The sequence below is a fragment of the Muntiacus reevesi genome, chromosome 16 (assembly GCF_963930625.1).
Source record: "Muntiacus reevesi chromosome 16, mMunRee1.1, whole genome shotgun sequence".
Classification (NCBI taxonomy): Eukaryota; Metazoa; Chordata; class Mammalia; order Artiodactyla; family Cervidae; genus Muntiacus; species Muntiacus reevesi.
This window is the reverse complement of record NC_089264.1, coordinates 18,495,836-18,512,695: the sequence shown is the minus strand read 5'-3', so window position 1 is coordinate 18,512,695 and position 16,860 is coordinate 18,495,836. Positions and strand designations below refer to the sequence as shown.

At 35.0% G+C, this 16,860-nt stretch overlaps 1 protein-coding gene across 3 annotated transcripts in view; it reads right to left on the bottom strand.

Annotated features, from left to right (window-relative positions):
* The window catches only part of TBCK (TBC1 domain containing kinase), a 187,804-nt gene that overhangs the window by 115,099 nt on the left and 55,845 nt on the right, over nt 1-16,860 (bottom strand). For all 3 annotated transcript variants that reach the window (XM_065907571.1, XM_065907572.1, XM_065907570.1), the window contains 7 exons: nt 16,469-16,610; nt 12,003-12,063; nt 10,931-10,992; nt 10,691-10,752; nt 6,923-7,071; nt 5,508-5,646; nt 2,851-2,950 (listed from right to left, as the gene is read on the bottom strand). In XM_065907571.1, the coding sequence (XP_065763643.1) occupies nt 2,851-2,950; nt 5,508-5,646; nt 6,923-7,071; nt 10,691-10,752; nt 10,931-10,992; nt 12,003-12,063; nt 16,469-16,610 (715 nt within the window). The remainder of the gene's footprint in view (nt 1-2,850; nt 2,951-5,507; nt 5,647-6,922; nt 7,072-10,690; nt 10,753-10,930; nt 10,993-12,002; nt 12,064-16,468; nt 16,611-16,860) is intronic.

Genomic DNA, 16,860 nt, shown 5'->3' with positions numbered 1-16,860 from the left:
TAGAATATCAAATGCAATAATTATGTATTTTAATTTTCTGTTGCTGGCATTTAAGCAGGTAAGAGATCCTAATATCCTCCTACTCCATAACATTTAAAATATTGAGAGGAAACGCCTATAAGAGTAATGACAATGCAGTGACAGAAGACACCAAGCTGTATTTAGAGAGAAAGGGGCTAAGCTGGTCCTAAAGGACACTGAGGACTGGACCAGGGTGTCAGAGGACAACAGCACAAAGCCACAGGCACTTAACTAACACGCAGGCAAACTGGAAGGAGACCCTGCTACATCCAGGAAAAGAAAGAACTCCGGGAGGATGTGCGCGTGCGTGCATGGGGAGAGGCTGCTGAACTGCTAGCCCAGAGACAGACGAGGGAAATTACCTATTTTATCTTTAGAGTTGGACACGGTTGAGGATGCACATAGGTGATTAAAAATAAAAAGGCTAGAAATTTTGGCCTTCAGACCAATACTCCATCAGCGTGGAAGTCATCCTTTCTGCCCTAACAACAAGAAAAAAGCTGAAAAAACTGAAAATTACAACCCTCTTTAGAACCATCAGAATCAGGGCAAAATGTTACCCAGAAAACTGGAGCAATGACAAATATAACGGAAACCACTGCTGGAGCCTGGTAAAGCACTTGCAGGGTAACTGACTGCTGCAGATTGAGCAATTTGAGAGAGAATAGGAGCTTGAGAGATAAAAGCCTGTGGAGGCCCAGACCTACGGGAAGCTTCACACTTGCTTGAGTTTTATCCCCATAAGTCCCAACATGTTCTCAGGGTGAAGGTCTAAGAAAAATCCCCTCCTGTCTCTTGCACGAGAAGGGGCAAAATAACCATTGTGAACGACTCCTAGGGTATCTTGTTGTCTTAAGTAAAGGCCTGCTCTTCAGGGAAACTATTTTACCAGAGCCTAAATGACCTGTGGTAAGGGAAATACTAAATTCTAGGTCCTTCTAGTCTTGATGTGGGGAAGAGAAATACCCAATTACTGTTCTCTCTAGCCTTCCTGTCTCACCTAAAGTAACAGGAGGGAAGATGAGAGTTCCACAGCCCAGAGACACAGGCTCACTAAAACACTGAGACCTAATGATAGCATTAGCCCTTCAATCGACTTTCCCTCCCCTATCTTATTTCCATATGTAGAGTTTCTGTGAAGGACCGGGAAGCCTGGCAAGCTGCAATCCCTGCGGTTGCACAGTTGGACCCTGAGTGACTTAGCAACAACAAAGTTTCTGTATGATACAGGAGATTCCGGCTGAAAGAACTGCAAGCCTCAGATTCTGTGTCTCCAGAGAAATCTAAAGACAGTAAGGAAGATAAGAACATTGGCGTTTGAGGATTTTACTCTGACAAAAAAGCTACACAAATAATAAACAGCTAGATAAACATGAAATCTTTCACCGAAGATCTATTTATTACAGTTCTTTTTACCAATATATCATGTTGCATTCTCCCCCACCCTCAAAATTGTAAGGCATGCTAAAGTATAAAAAAGACATTCTGCAGAGACCAAGCACTCTTCAGAACCAGATTCACATATGGCAGAGATTTTGGAATTATCAGACCAGGAATTTAAAATAACTGATTAAAATGCTAAAGGTTATAAGGGAAAAAATGAACCACATGCAAGAAGATGTCGGTAATATAAGCATAAAGATGAAAATACTAAGGAATAATCAGAGGATGTAACGTATGTGTGACAGGAATACCCAAGAGGAGAGAAAAAGAAATGGAAGAGATATTTGAAGCAATGACAGAAATTTTAAAATCAGACATACACCAAATGAAAAATCCCAAGAAGCTCAGAGACCATCAAGCAGGAAAAAATTTTTTTAAATCTACGTCTAGGCATATCATATTTAAACTGCAAAAACTCAAATAACAAATAGAAAACCTTGACAGAAACTAAAATAGGAACCTTATCTATAGAGGAAAAGGATAAGAATTACATCAGACAGCTCTTCAGAAACCATGCAAGCAAGAGAGTGGGATGAAATGTTTAAAGTATAAAAGAAAAAAAAAACTAGAATTTTTTTATCCAACAAAATTTTCCTTCAAAAGTAGTAAGAAAGACACACTCTACATTATCTGAAAGAAACCCATTTTAAATATAAATAGATACATTAAAAGTAAAGGAATAAAGATATACCATGAATAACACTAATTAAAAGAAAACTAGGGTAGCTAGATTAATTTCAAACTAACTTTAGTGCAAGAAACATCATAAAGCTAAGTGAGATAACTGAGGTATGCCTATACAGCCAACAAAGACTATGTAAATAAATACATTTTTAAAATTCTCAATAAGAAATCATTCAAAAACACTGGCAAGAGCTTAAAAACTAGTAGTATACTGAAGAGGTTAAGTAAATCACAAAAAATATAAAAGGGCTCATAACTGTACAATAATCTGGTAATTGAAAATTAGTATTACAGCAAAATACCATTTTGCATCTTTTAGAATAATAATTTTTTAAGAATTTGATAAGACCATATGTTACCACATATATGGAGAAATGAGAATCCTTATCCAATGATGGTAAAAAGATAAAGTGATAAGATCATTTCTGTGAACAGAAAATACAACAATAGATACTAGACTGATTGCAGATCTATTTTCCAACAATGTTACTCCTGGGCACATATCTTAAAGAAATGCTCACATATTTTATGATACCAGGAAGAAATCTAGGCTTCATGTGTTATCTGTAAGGTTTTATTAAAAAAAAAAAAAAAAAAAGAAGAAGAAGCCACTAAGGTAGGGAGAGAGGGAAGGAGGGAGGGAGGGAGGGAGGGAAGGAAGGAAAAAGGTCTGAAGCAAATTTGCCAAAATTCCATTCTCACATTTCTTAGCTGGCATAATGACAGTGTCACAGTGGTGTCATCTAATAGTGAACTTCTATCTCGACCTTGTCCAAAGCTTTCACCATCTTCAAAGAGAAAACTGAAAAGAGATTTAAAAAATAGGTTAGTTTAATGAGCATAGAAATCCAATTTACTATTTCTTCTAGCAAATAAAATTTACTCTAAATCATAAATCTCTTTATCAAAAGAAAGAAAGAAATTTTAGACTGAATAAAATCTGTAATTAGTGGTTGAAATTTCTCCCAAAAAAATCACTTTTAAGTATATGTTGAGTTTGTATAGACACAGTGCATGTGCGCCCAGTGACCCAGTTGTGACTGACTCTTTGCAACCCCATGGACTGCAGCCTGCTAGGCAACTCTGCTCATGTCTACAGGGAAGAATACTGGAGTGGACTGCCACTTCCTCCTTCAGGGTCCTTCCCGAGGCTGAACCCAAGACTCCTGCATGCAGATTCTTTACCACTGAGCCACCCGGGAGGCCCCTATAAATACAGTATACGAATATAAAGCATTTTAGGGATACAAGAATATGATTTACACTGTTCATGCAGGTGCAATGATAAAATTACACTGACAGTATGTATCATGTTCCTGAGGAACTTTATATAGGTAAAAAATGATAAAAGGAGGAAGAAAACTTCTCAGGAGAAAGATTACTGAGTAATAAACATATTTAGAATTTGAGAGAATTAATTTTTATATCCTTCAAACCATTTACTCTTGGAATTGCCATCACCTTATTTCTGATTTTTCTACTTAATTCATCATGTGAACAGTACAATTGAAGTTAATATTTAAGAATCAGTTTAAGAGGGGGGAAAGGTACAGAATTAGTACTGCATTCAAACAATTAACCTAAAATTTACATACGAAGAAAAAAATGATCAGCAGATGGTTTTTATAGTTACCTACAAAGATCAAATCTAGTCCTAAAACCTAAAATTAAAACTTTAAAGCACTGATGGAAAGAGATGTAGGTTCTCATTTTTATGAACGAATATGATGAGCAATGGAGCAATTAACAGTTTTGGCTCTTAGCATTGTATTGTCATTTAACTTCTAAGTAGTTTACAAGATGGTGTCTAAGACCTTATACAACGCTGCAGTTTTTCAACAGTGCTTTAGTACCATGATATCTCTAGGACAAGCAATGAGGTCTCCCAGTACATTTTAAAATATCATTAGAAGTAAAAAAAAAAAGTTCCTCATAATGGGCATACTGGCCTAGTATAGTAACTCTCTTAAATATTACTGTTCTATTTGTAGAACATTTTTTTTAATTTATCACCAACTATTGTGAGATGTTCCATAATAATACCTTTACTTCAAATAGATCATAGAGCAAATAATTTATTAAAAACAGTAGTTTTAAAAATAACAAAAGCACTGATAAGAACTCTGCAATTAGAAACTCCTACCAAACATTTCACCAAAGAAGACATACAGATGGCCAATAAACACATGAAAAGCTGCTCACACTTGTTATTAGGGAAATGGAAATCAAAACTATATAATGTATCACCTCACACTAATCAGAATGGCTATCAGCAAAAAATCTACAAACAATAAATGCTGGAGAGGACGTGGAGAAAAGGTCAACCTGTTACACTGTTGGTGGGAATGCAAACTGATACAGCCATTATGGAAAACAGTATGGAGATTCCTTAAAAGAACAGGAATAAATCTACCATATGACCCAGCAATCTCACTCTTGGGCATATATCCAGAGAAAACCAGAACTCTAAAAGACACATGTACCCCGGTGTTCATTACAGCAATATTTACAATAGCCAGGAAAGAAGCAACCTAGATGTCCATCAACAGATGAATGGATAAAGAAGTTGTACATTTATATAATGGAATATTACTCAGCCATAAAAAGGAACAAATTTGAGTCAGTTGTAGTGAAGTGAATGAACCTAGAGCCTCTTATACAGAGTGAACTAAGTCAGAAAAAGAAAAAGAAGTATTGTATATTAATGCATATATATGGAGTCTAAAGAATGATAATAATGAACCTAGTAGACAACAGACTTGTGGACACAGGGGAAGATGAGTTTAGTTCAGGTGAGTCGCTCAGTTGTGTCTGACTCCTTGCGACCCCAGGGACTGCAGCACACCAGGCCTCCCTGTCCACCATCAACTCCCAGAGTTTACGTAAACTCATGTCCATTGAGGGGGACGATGAGGGTGGGATGAATTGAGAAAGCAGCATTGTCATATATATATTACCATCTGTAAAATAGTGGGAAGTTGCTAAATAGCACAGGGAACCTGGGGTGCTCTGTGATGACCTAGACAGGTGAGACTGCAGGAAGGTAGGGAGGCTCAGGAGGAAAGACATATATATATATATATATATATATAAAATTATGACTGGTTTGCGTTGTTGTACAGCAGAAACTAACACTAAATTGTAAAGCAATTTTCCACCAATTAAAAAATAAAATAAAAAAAAAACATGGAAAAACTGAATAAAAAAAAAAACTCCTGCCAAGAAAGCAACGTATTGATTCCAAATTGTTTTCACAATCACTTAGCTAGAATGTCTACCTACCAAAAGAAAAAACTATCAAATTTTAAAAAGTTATTACTAGATTTCTCTCATTTCCAAGAGATGTTTTCTTTCCTTACTTGGGGAGTGTGCAGATAGGTGGTTTAGATCGAATGATTTCCTTGTTCACAAGCTCTTTTTCCAAGTCACCTCCAGCTAAACACCAAAGGTAATACACTTCTTCAATAGATCTTTCTGCCAGGTAGTCATTGTTTATATCTATTAATGGAAAATTTTAAAAAATAGCTATCACACTTTCTGTTTTTATTAAAAGGCAACAGGCAATAATAGATGACATTTAAAAAAAGTAAAATCTGAAGAACACAGTAAGATTCCCTTTACAATATTCATATTAAAAAATGCATAGAGGATTAAATGCAGAAATGCATACTGGTTGTGAATCCAGCTTCTTTGAGAAAAAAGTGTGATTTTTATCCTCTATATCAGAGATATATATACATACACATATATATATGGGAGATACACACACACACATTAGATATATCAAGCCCTGCAGGAAAGAAATAGCGGCACAAAAAAGCACTTGAGTAGGCAACCAGCACACCCTGTCCCATGCTTTGTCTTGAGACAATTTCTGCCTCTTTTAAAGCCTCACAGAGGCTTTGCTTCCATTGTACTCTGTACAATTTCTGCCTCTTTTAAAGCCTCACAGAGGCTTTGCTTCCATTGTACTATGTTCATACTGACCTTCACTTAATTTTTTTTTTGGCCACTCCACACAGCATGTGGGGCCTTAGTTCTCCGACCAGGGATTGAACCCATCCCCCTTACATAGGAAGTGCAGAATCTTAACCACTTGGATTGCCAAGGAAGTCTTGGATCTTCATTTACAATAGTAAGTAACTATGTGATTGAATGTCTGTTTACCTTCCCAGTTGGCACAAATGATACTTGAAGATACAGTGTATTGAACATAGTAGAAACTCAGTAAGTATCTGACTGAATGAATGTTTAGCATTTCCTACCATGATTATGTCATGGTCATTTTTTATATAAACTGGTGTCACTAAAAAACACATTTTGAGAGCTGTAATTTTCAGAGAGGAATGAAAAGAGAAAAGGTGGTTTTCTCTTACAAACATGGAATATAATAATAATGCACTTAGCAATAATATGATTTTTAGATAATTTATAATAAATTTTATGAAATCTATATAAATATTGAGGTAACAGAAATTCCACTGGAAACCAGATCTGATTAGGACCCTGGTTTACATAATAAGAAAAAATTTTTTGTTTGATACTACTTCCTTTCTTTGATTCTTAAAGTCCTTGCTCCAAAGTAATTTAAATTTAAAGGATTAAAATGTTAGGTCATACTTTAACCACTTCCAAAATTACTTAATTCTCAGATAAGTATCCAAAAAGTCTCACTAATATAAATATATATTGTTGACAAATTCAAAACTGAAATTAGGATAAGGGTACTTGCTTTAAACACACGGCTTCTATTCTTGGTATTCTTTATCATTACCTTTACACAACTGACTGATATCCTCTGGCAGAGTCAAATCAGCACATCTCAGAGAAGAAGAAAACAGGCTGGCAGGTTTGATAAAGGGAGTGTATAAGGGTAACACTTCACTGAACACATTGTCCTGCATTAACTCATCTGGGGTTGGCCTTAAGAAACACATTTAAAATACAGAACATGAATGAAAGTCATTAAAATGTTCCTTGAGTAATGGCACACCGAAAAGGGAATAATTAAAAGTCATGAACACCTCATTAGCATATAAAACAATAAAGCTCTCCTTATTAGAGTCTAGACATACACCTTCAAAAAAGAAAGATGATTATAAATAAATACTGACTTTTTTTAGCTCTTTTGTGCTTTTTGTACTTTACAACTTATCAAATATTATTACATGAGTATCTCCATTTTTTACTTTCAGCTTGACCATCATAAACTTGCTTCACTGAATATCCTAATTGAATAATAAAATTATAAACCAATACTATCTTCTGATTTTCTTCCTACTCTCTTAATGTGGCATCAGTTCAGTCAGTTCAGTTGCTCAATCGTGTCCGACTCTTTGTGACCCCATAAGCTGCAGCACGCCAGGCCTCCCTGTCCATCACCAACTCCCAGAGTTCACCCAAGCTCATGTCCATTGAGTCAGTGATGCCATCTAGCCATCTCATTTTCTGTCATCCCCATCTCCTCCTGCCTTCAATCTTTCCCAGCATCAGGGTCTTTTCAAATGAGTCAGTTCTTTGCATCAGGTGGGCAAGGTATTGGAGTTCAGCTTCAGTCCTTCCAAAGAACACCCAGGACTGATTTCCTTTAGGATGGACTGGTTGGATCTCCTTGCAGTCCAAGGGATTCTCAAGAGTCTTCTCCAACACCACAGTTCAAGAGCATCAATTCTTCGGTGCTCAGCTTTCTTTATAGGCCAACCCTCACATCCATACATGACTACTGGAAAAACCATAGCTTTGACTAGATGGACCTTTGTTGACAAAGTAATGTCTCTGCTTTTTAATATGCTGTCTAGGTTGGTCATAACTTTTCTTCCAAGGAGCAAGTGTCTTTTACTTTCACGGCTGCAATCACCATCTGCAGTGATTTTGGAGCCCAAAAAAATAGTCTCTCACTGTTTCCTCATCTATTTGTCATGAAGTGATGGGACTGGATGCCATGATCTTAATTTTCTGAATGTTGAGTTTTAGGCAAGCTTTTTCACTCTCCTCTTTCACTTTCATCAAGAGGTTCTTTAGTTTTTCTTTGCTTTCTGCCATAAGGGTGGTATCATCTGCCTATTTGAGGTTATTGATACTTCTCCCAGCAATCTTGATACCAACTTGTGCTTCATCCAGCCCAGGGTTTCTCATGATGTACTCTGCATATAAGTTAAATAAGCAGGGTGACAATATACACCCTTGACGTACTCCTTTTCCTATTTGGAACCAATCTGCTTCCGTGTCCAGTTCTAACTGTTGCTTCCTGACACGCATACACATTTTTCCGGAGGCAGGTCAGGTGGTCTGGTATTCCCATCTCTTCCAGAATTTTCCACAGTTTGTTGCGGTTCACACAGTCAAAGGCTTTGGCATAGTCAATAAAGCAGAAATAGATGTTTATCTGGAGCTCTCTTATTTTTTTGATGATCCAGCGGATGTTGGCAATTTGATCTCTGGTTCCTCTGTCTTTTCTAAATCCAGCTTGAACATCTGGAAGTTCACGGTTCACGTATTGCTGAAGCCTGACTTGGAGAATTTTGAGCATTACTTTACTAGCATGTGAGATAAGTGCAATTGTGTGGGAGTTTGAGCATTCTTTGGCATTGCCTTTCTTTGGAACTGGAATGAAAACTGATCTTTCCCAGTCCTATGGCCACTGCTTCATTTTCCAAATTTGCTGGCATATTGAATGCAGCACTTTCACAGCATCATCTTTTAGGATTTGAAATAGCTCAACTGGAATTCCATCACCTCTACTCGCTTTGTTCGTAGTGAGGCTTCCTAAGGCCCACTTGACTTCATATTCCAGGATGTCTGGCTCTAGGTGAGCGATCACACCATTCTGATTATCTGGCTCATGAAGATCTTTTTTGTACAGTTCTTCTGTGTATTCTTGCTACCTCTTCTTAACATCTTCTGCTTCTGTTAGGTCCATACCATTTCTGTCCTTTATTGTGCTCATCTTTGCATGAAATGTTCCCTTGGTGTCTCTAATTTTCTTGAAGAGATCTCTAGCCTTTCCCATTCTATTGTTTTCCTCTATTTCTTTGCATTAATTGCTGAGGAAGGCTTTCTTATCTTTCCTTGATATTCTTTGGAACTCCGCATTCAGATGCTTATATCTTTCCTTTTCTCCTTTGCTTTTCGCTTCTCTTCTTTTCACAGCTATTTGTAAGGCCTCCTCACACAGCCATTTTGCTTTTTTGCATTTCTTTTTCTTGGGGGTGGTCTTGCTCCCTGCCTCCTGTACAATATCACGAACCTCCGTCCATAGTTTGTCAGGCACTCTGTCTATCTGATCTAGTCCCTTAAATCTATTTCTCACTTCCACTGTATAATCATAAGGGATTTGATTTAGGTCATATCTGAATGGTCTAGTGGTTTCCCCCACTTTCTTCAATTTAAGTTTGAATTTGGCAATAAGGAGTTCATGATCTGAGCCACAGTCAGCTCCTAGTCTTGTTTTTGCTGACTGTACAGAGCTTCTCCATCTTTGACTGTAAAGAATATAATCATCTGATTTTGGTGTTGGCCATCTGGTGACGTCCATGTGTAGTCTTCTCTTGCGTTGTTGGAAGAGGGTGTTTTTTCTATGACCCGTGTGTCATAGAAACATTGGCAAAACTCTATTAGCCTTTGCCCTACTTCATTCTGTACTCCAAGGCCAAATTTGCCTGTTAATCCATGTGTTTCTTGACTTCCTACTTTTGCATTCCAGTCCCCTATAATGAAAAGGACATCTCTTTTGGGTGTTAGTTCTAAAAGGTCTTGTAGGTCTTCATAGAACCATTCAACTTCAGCTTCTTCAGTGTTACTGGTCAGGGCATAGACTTGGATTACTGTGATACTGAATGGTTTGCCTTGGAAATGAATATAGATCATTTTGTCGTTTTTGAGATTGCATCCAAGTACTGCGTTTCGGACTCTTTTGTTGACTATGATGGCTACTCCATTTCTTCTAAGGGATTCCTGCCCACAGTAGTAGATATAAAGGTCTGAGTTAAATTCATGTGGTATATTTACCCAGAACTATGCTTTTAATACCATTCCTCTCACTCGAACATGTCTTGATAAAGATGTTTTCATAAAGATAAATTAGAATCTATTATTTTCAAATATTATATACTTACAGAGTTTAGGGACAAATAAATGGGTAACAGTGACATCACCATATGAAAATAATAAAACTTCTAAGAAATCCTTTTACATTAACAACAATTATTAACTTACCTCACTAAGTGTTTTTCTATAATGCTTATTTGTCAATAAACTTTTGTTCTCATTTTTCTCATATTATTGTATCTAGGCATATCTACCTTCCATAGTTTAGAAAATGAACTAGTGGCTGCCTTTGTTATATGCCAGCTTTCTGATCATGTTTTAATTATTTTTTTCTTCTCTTATGACCATACATTAAAGCCAAAACTAACAGTTATGATACTAATATCAATCATACATTATTACATATGTTAATATTCTTATTTAATCCATTGGTATTAAAAAATTAAGTACTTATATGTTAAGATCTCACTAATAATCCCAAACTCTTGATATCAACCTCTTGGAAGGATGGAAAGTGAGGCACTTCTTTAAAAGATTTATCACAGTTTCAGGAAGCTCCTGGTAAACAGAGAGAGAAAGTAATTATTTTAAACAATCCAGTTAAAAATTTATATTTCTTACATCGTTTTTTACTTTAAGAAGTTTTGACTTCTTTGGAAAGCCTTTGCTTTGAAATAGTCTGCTACTGAATCCCAAGTATGCAAAATAAATTTTCAATAACAGATTAATGACAAACCTTTATAATGTCCAGACAACCATGCTCCTCAGCCAGAACTATTATAGTGTCATCTACACAGTCTATAAAAGAGGAAAATTACATGAATTAAAGCTGCTTTTACAACTTACCAGACTGGGAATTAAACTTTAATAACATTATTTTAAATTGTATAATGCAATTTTGGAACTTGGAATATTAAAAAGTTTGAGACTTTGTCAAGTTTCCTTATATGTTTTAATAAACGAAAAAAGGCTTTATTTTATTTTTATGATTATAAGACTGCTTTTATTAAATAGAATTGAAGAATGTACACACATTTTTCTGGTCTTTAAACTTTAAGGTTTAGCCTATAGACACCATTTATAGATCTTCAAGACTCCTTAATAGCAATATTACCAATCTTTGAAATAAAAGTGATAAAATTGTAAAATTTTATACAAGTTTATTTACAATTCATTGTTATTTAACATTCACTAATATTATTCTATACAAATCCATATTTGTAGACCCTATTAACCTGGACACCAATCTGACACTCTTTTAAACAAAGTGCTCTATCACTGTTTTTCTCTCCTTTTTTTACCATACATCCTTAACTTATTCTACTCTAAAGTGGATTAAACAAATATTTATAAATGTGAATTACAAGTATTTGGATTATACACATGTGAAATATATGAGCTTGTTATAAGGAAAAATAAACATTCTTCCTCAGTCATTACTTATAAATAATTCACTAAATGGAAAGCTCAAAGGTTATAGTACATTGAAGGTAACTGCTACAGAGAAGTACAATTTTATAAGTTCATATTTTGATTCAAAAGTTAGTTTGGTTGGCTAGATCATAAAGCTAAGATTATACCACAGGACGTTATAATTCCTTACAGTGAATAAGGAAAAGCTCTCCAATAGTACCTCAAGGGCGCTTAAACTGTCCTGTTAATGCTTATCACTGATCATTGGAAAACTGAAGAAAGTGAAGATATTTCAGTGTAGCCACTATTTTGATGAACACATTCTCTATGTGCATAATTACTCTCACTAAAGATTACATTTATAACTGAAAGATAATCAATTGTGAGACACTTACCCAGTGTAAGCAAAAATTTTAGTCTTTCAGAAATATCCAAACTCTGAAATAATTTTCTTCCCTACGTAAAAGATAAAAGAAATTCTTGTTAACATTTACATATTCTTCCCAGGGAGGTTTTATTTTTCATTGCTGAAAATGATTTTTCAATTATCTCTAATTTTCTTCAGAGATTTTATTAGATTTTTTTGAATTGGCTCCTCGAAAGAAAAATCATTGGTGACATACATTTTTTTAATGTTGCATAATGCTTACCATTTAAATATTCTGTATATCTAATAATTATTACATTTTAGTTTGATCTCAAGCATTCTTCATTTTTAAGACCCACATATATCTGGTTGTCTAGAGGGACTCCAGGAGTCTTATTTGATTAAGAGACCAAAATGTCTTATTACCCTTTCATCTATCCAACTAATTCTTACTTATATATCATGATCCAGGTAATCTGTTGTCTCCATTTAAGAAATATTCCACAACACTCCTTCCTCTTCTCAAAATGACTTAAGACAAGCATCTTTGTGTTTTCCATAGTAGCTGGTATATTCCTTTATTTTAAGATACATATGTTATATTTTAGTTGTTTCCTTATTAGTTGGCTTCAGAGGGCTCCTTGAAAAAGAGTCTTGAATCAAGCACAACTTCAATGATTATGCGTTGAGCAACTATTGTGCGTCAAGCTGGACTTTCCACCATGAGTTATATACTGTGGGTAAATTACTTGACCACTTTAAGCCTCACTTTTATCATTTATAAATTGGAATGTTAACTATACATGCCATGTAGGTTGTGGTGAAGGTTATATGATGTATAAAAAACTGCTTAGCATTTTCTGCATAAAGAAAATGTTTCATAAATTTTGGCTATTATTATGTTTCTATTACTATAAACAAAGTAAACTTGTATGATCATTTAAAAAGACTTAGAAGGAGAAGGTGTAAGAAGACAGTTTGGTCTTTATGCAGCAAAAGAAGCTCTGATTTTCTTTTTTTTAATAGAGAAGAAAAAACTTTCTTAAAGTCTTATGAAATTAGAATTACAGGTGGAGAGATCATTGAAAACAAATTGCCCTTCCTCTCTCTCTTTTCAATCTCTTACATTACTATCAATATTAATCTTCTAGACCTAAATGTAAGGCCAGATACCACAAAACTCTTATAGAAAAACATAAGCAGGACACTCTCTGACATAAATTGAAGCAAGATCTTTTTTGATCTACCTCCTGGAGTAATGAAAAACAAAAATAAACAAAAGGGACCTAATTAAACTTAAAAGCTTTTGCACAGCAAAGGAAATAATAAACAAAATGAAAAAAACCCCACAGAATGGGAGGAAATATTTGCAAATAGAAATTTCCCCAAAGAAGACACACAGATGGCCAAAAAGTACATGAAAAGATGCCAAACATCATTAATTATTAGAGAAATATAAATCAAAACTACAATGAAGTATCACCTTACACTGGTCAGAATGGCCACCATCAAAAAATCTGCAAATAATAAATGCTGGAGAGGGTGTAGAGGAAAGAGAACAGTGCTACATTGTTGATGAGAATGTAAACTGGTACAGCCTTTATGGAGAACAGTTATGGAGGTTCCTTAAACAACTAAAAATAGAGCTACCGTATGGTTAAGTGGGCATATATCCCAGGAAAGCCATAATTTGTAAAGATACATGCACCCCAAACCCCACTGCAGTATTATTTACAATAGCCAGGACATGGAAGCAACCTAAATGTCCACTGAAAGAGAAATGGATAAGGAAGCTGTGGTACAATGAAATACAAAGAGTATATGTACAGTGAAATATTACTCAGCCATGAAAAAGAATGAAATAATGCCATCTGCAGCATTATGGATGCACCTAGAGATTGCCATACTGAGTGAAACCCAAGTCATAAATATTGTATAATATTGCTTACATGTGGAATCTAAAAAAAATGATACAAATGAATTACCTACAAAACAAGAGTCACAGATGTAGAAAACAACTTTATGGTTTCTGGGGGTAAGGGGACGGAGGGATAAATTGAGATACTGGGGTTGACATATATAATACACACTACTATATATAAAACATAACTATTAAGGACCTACTGTAAAACACAGGAAGTGCTATACAATACTCTGTAATGATCTAAATGGGAAAAGTATCTAAAAAAGAGTGGATGTATGTGTATGTATAACTAATTCACTTTGATGTACCCCTGAAACTAATACAACACTGTAAAACAACTATACTCCAATAGAAATTAAATTTAAAAAGACCCACCTTTAAAAAAATTAATCTTCTAAAACTGCAGGTTTGATTTCAGCTTGCTTAAAAACTTTAAATGTCCCTCCTACCTTATATAAAAATAATCCTCTCAATATGTCATTCAAAGTCTCCTAGGATATGGCTCCTATCCATTTTACTTATTACTTTATATTTAATATCTTGAGTGAAATCTAAAGGTTTGATGAGGTAGAGGAAGATTTAAACCATCCTAAACCTGGACTGTCTAAACTTTGAGTACCTCTTAAAATGTCATTAAGCCCCTATTACAGAATTAATATTTCCTTTCTTATAATTCATGCAGTTCTTTGTGCCTATCTTCAAAGTTTATGGATTTGCATTACATTATAGGCTCTTTGACAATACATTTTAATCACAGTTTATTCCTGTTGTACTATTATACACACAGAAAATACTCATCAACATTTGCTGAACTGAATTACTCATATAAGAAATACCCAGATCATAAGTAGTTTAAATATAAGTAATGGTAATAAAAAGGGAAAGCTACATTTGTCACATTTACACTTATGTATACCTTACATTCCAAGAAAATTCTTCATTTAGGCTATGATTTTAACAAAAATGAGATTTACTATAATTTCATACCAATGAAAAGTAAGATGGTCTAGACAAAGGACAGCAAAGAATCAGCAAGTCTGGCATTTTCCCTTACAAAAAGCAATGCCAATGTGTAAGCTACCAAGTTACTGTTAGCATTTAAGTGTTAATAATGAAAGCTAACATTCATGTACTGTGATATAATACCCTATACTAAGTGCTTTATATATGCTTTTCATTTAATTTTTCCAATAGCTTTACAATATAGATATGATTACTTTTGAAAGTAGAACCAAAGTCTTAAGAAGTTACACTAGTTACCTTAAGCCACACAACTACGCTTTGTTGCCTAAGATTTCAAACCAAGTTCTCTCTGAGTATGAAAGCCTGTCTCTTAACTATTGTGCTTTTACTACTGCTGCTGTTGAACTGGTACACAAAACACACAAAATGAAAATAATATCATCCTAATCCTTAGATATGGTAAAGATCAATGAGTTAATATTTTCAAAAATACTTTAAAAATCCACTGGAAGACAGAACAACAGATAAGTAATAAAACTGTCTGCCCCTAAAGACCTCATGGCCCAAGTAGACAAATATAACAAACGCTAAAATAGAAGAGAGCAAAGAAGATAGACACTAACCATGGCAGGTACCTGGAGGCAGAATCAACAAAAGATTAGCTGTCCCTCCAAAGTCATCCTCACCTACCTATCAGGCACCTATCTGTGGCCACGCGAGTAAACTGTCAAGTGGAAAGTAGAGCGGATACCTATAACTTTTACACCATTTTCTTAAAGACAGTTACCAAGAACTCACTCCTCTCCTTTTCTTATGGCTAAAAAGGAGGATAAAGCAGCCTCTTTCGGAGCGATCCCTGATAGCCTAAGTTTTGGCATGACATTGTGGAACAGAGTCCACTCTTTCTGAGGACTGTTATACGAGGGAGAAAAACATCTGTGTTCTTTAGGGCGTTGCATTAAAAAAATTCTTTATTATGATGATATTGGCATTTTATTTTTTTGGCTGCATGCACGTGGGATCTTTGTTCCCTGACCAGGGATGCAACTTGTGCCCCCTGCACTGGAAGCTCGAAGTCTTAACCAGCTGGACCACCAGGGAACTCTCTAAGCTACTGCATTTTTAATTCCTTTGTTTACAATAGCTGTATAGTCTTTATTACACAAATAAATATAGAGGATATTTCAGGAAGGCCTCATAAAAAGCCAACTCTTAATAAGTGAGTCTTAATGAAGACAGAATAGGGGAGAAAAAAGTATGTAAGGAAGAAAGAATACCATAGATGGGAGAGAGAGCATGAATATACCAAAATGTGTAAGCAGTTTTAGTGTAAATGTTTCTAAATATGCTTTTTACACTTAATAGAGTGTAAGCTTTTAATACTTAGTACAGGTGCAAATATTTCTAAGTATACCAAAATACTATACAAGTAAATTGTCAAGAGGAAATTTTTAAAAAATAAAATTGAGATTTCAGGCTTTTATCCCCATATCTAGTCAATTTGCAAAAAAAGATAAAAAGATGCTATTACTAAATAGCTTCTTACCCCAAAATATTTTTCTAATAAACACGCTATTTTTATTAGTTTAATATTTCTTTATACATACCACACAGAGTTCAAATAAAATGATTCCAAGAGACCAGACATCTGATTTGGGGCCAGAAGGCAATGGTTTTTCACTTGGCACATGATCACTGGTTTTGAAAATTCCTTGCGCAATTACCTCAGGTGCCAAGTATGATGGATACCTAAAATGGTATAATTTAAGAATGAATTTATTACTATGAGCTAGAAAGGGGGAAATATGTATGTAGTGGCATGTCTTTACTATCAATACAGTATAATCCATACAAAAGTTCAATGAGGTTAAATGAATAACTCTTGCTAGGAAGAATTCTTAATTACCATAATACAGGCCTTATGTCTAGGAATCAAGAGGAAATACACGAGTCTCAAGAATGTTAAACCTATCTCGCCTTTAGCTCCTTTGTTTTTCTC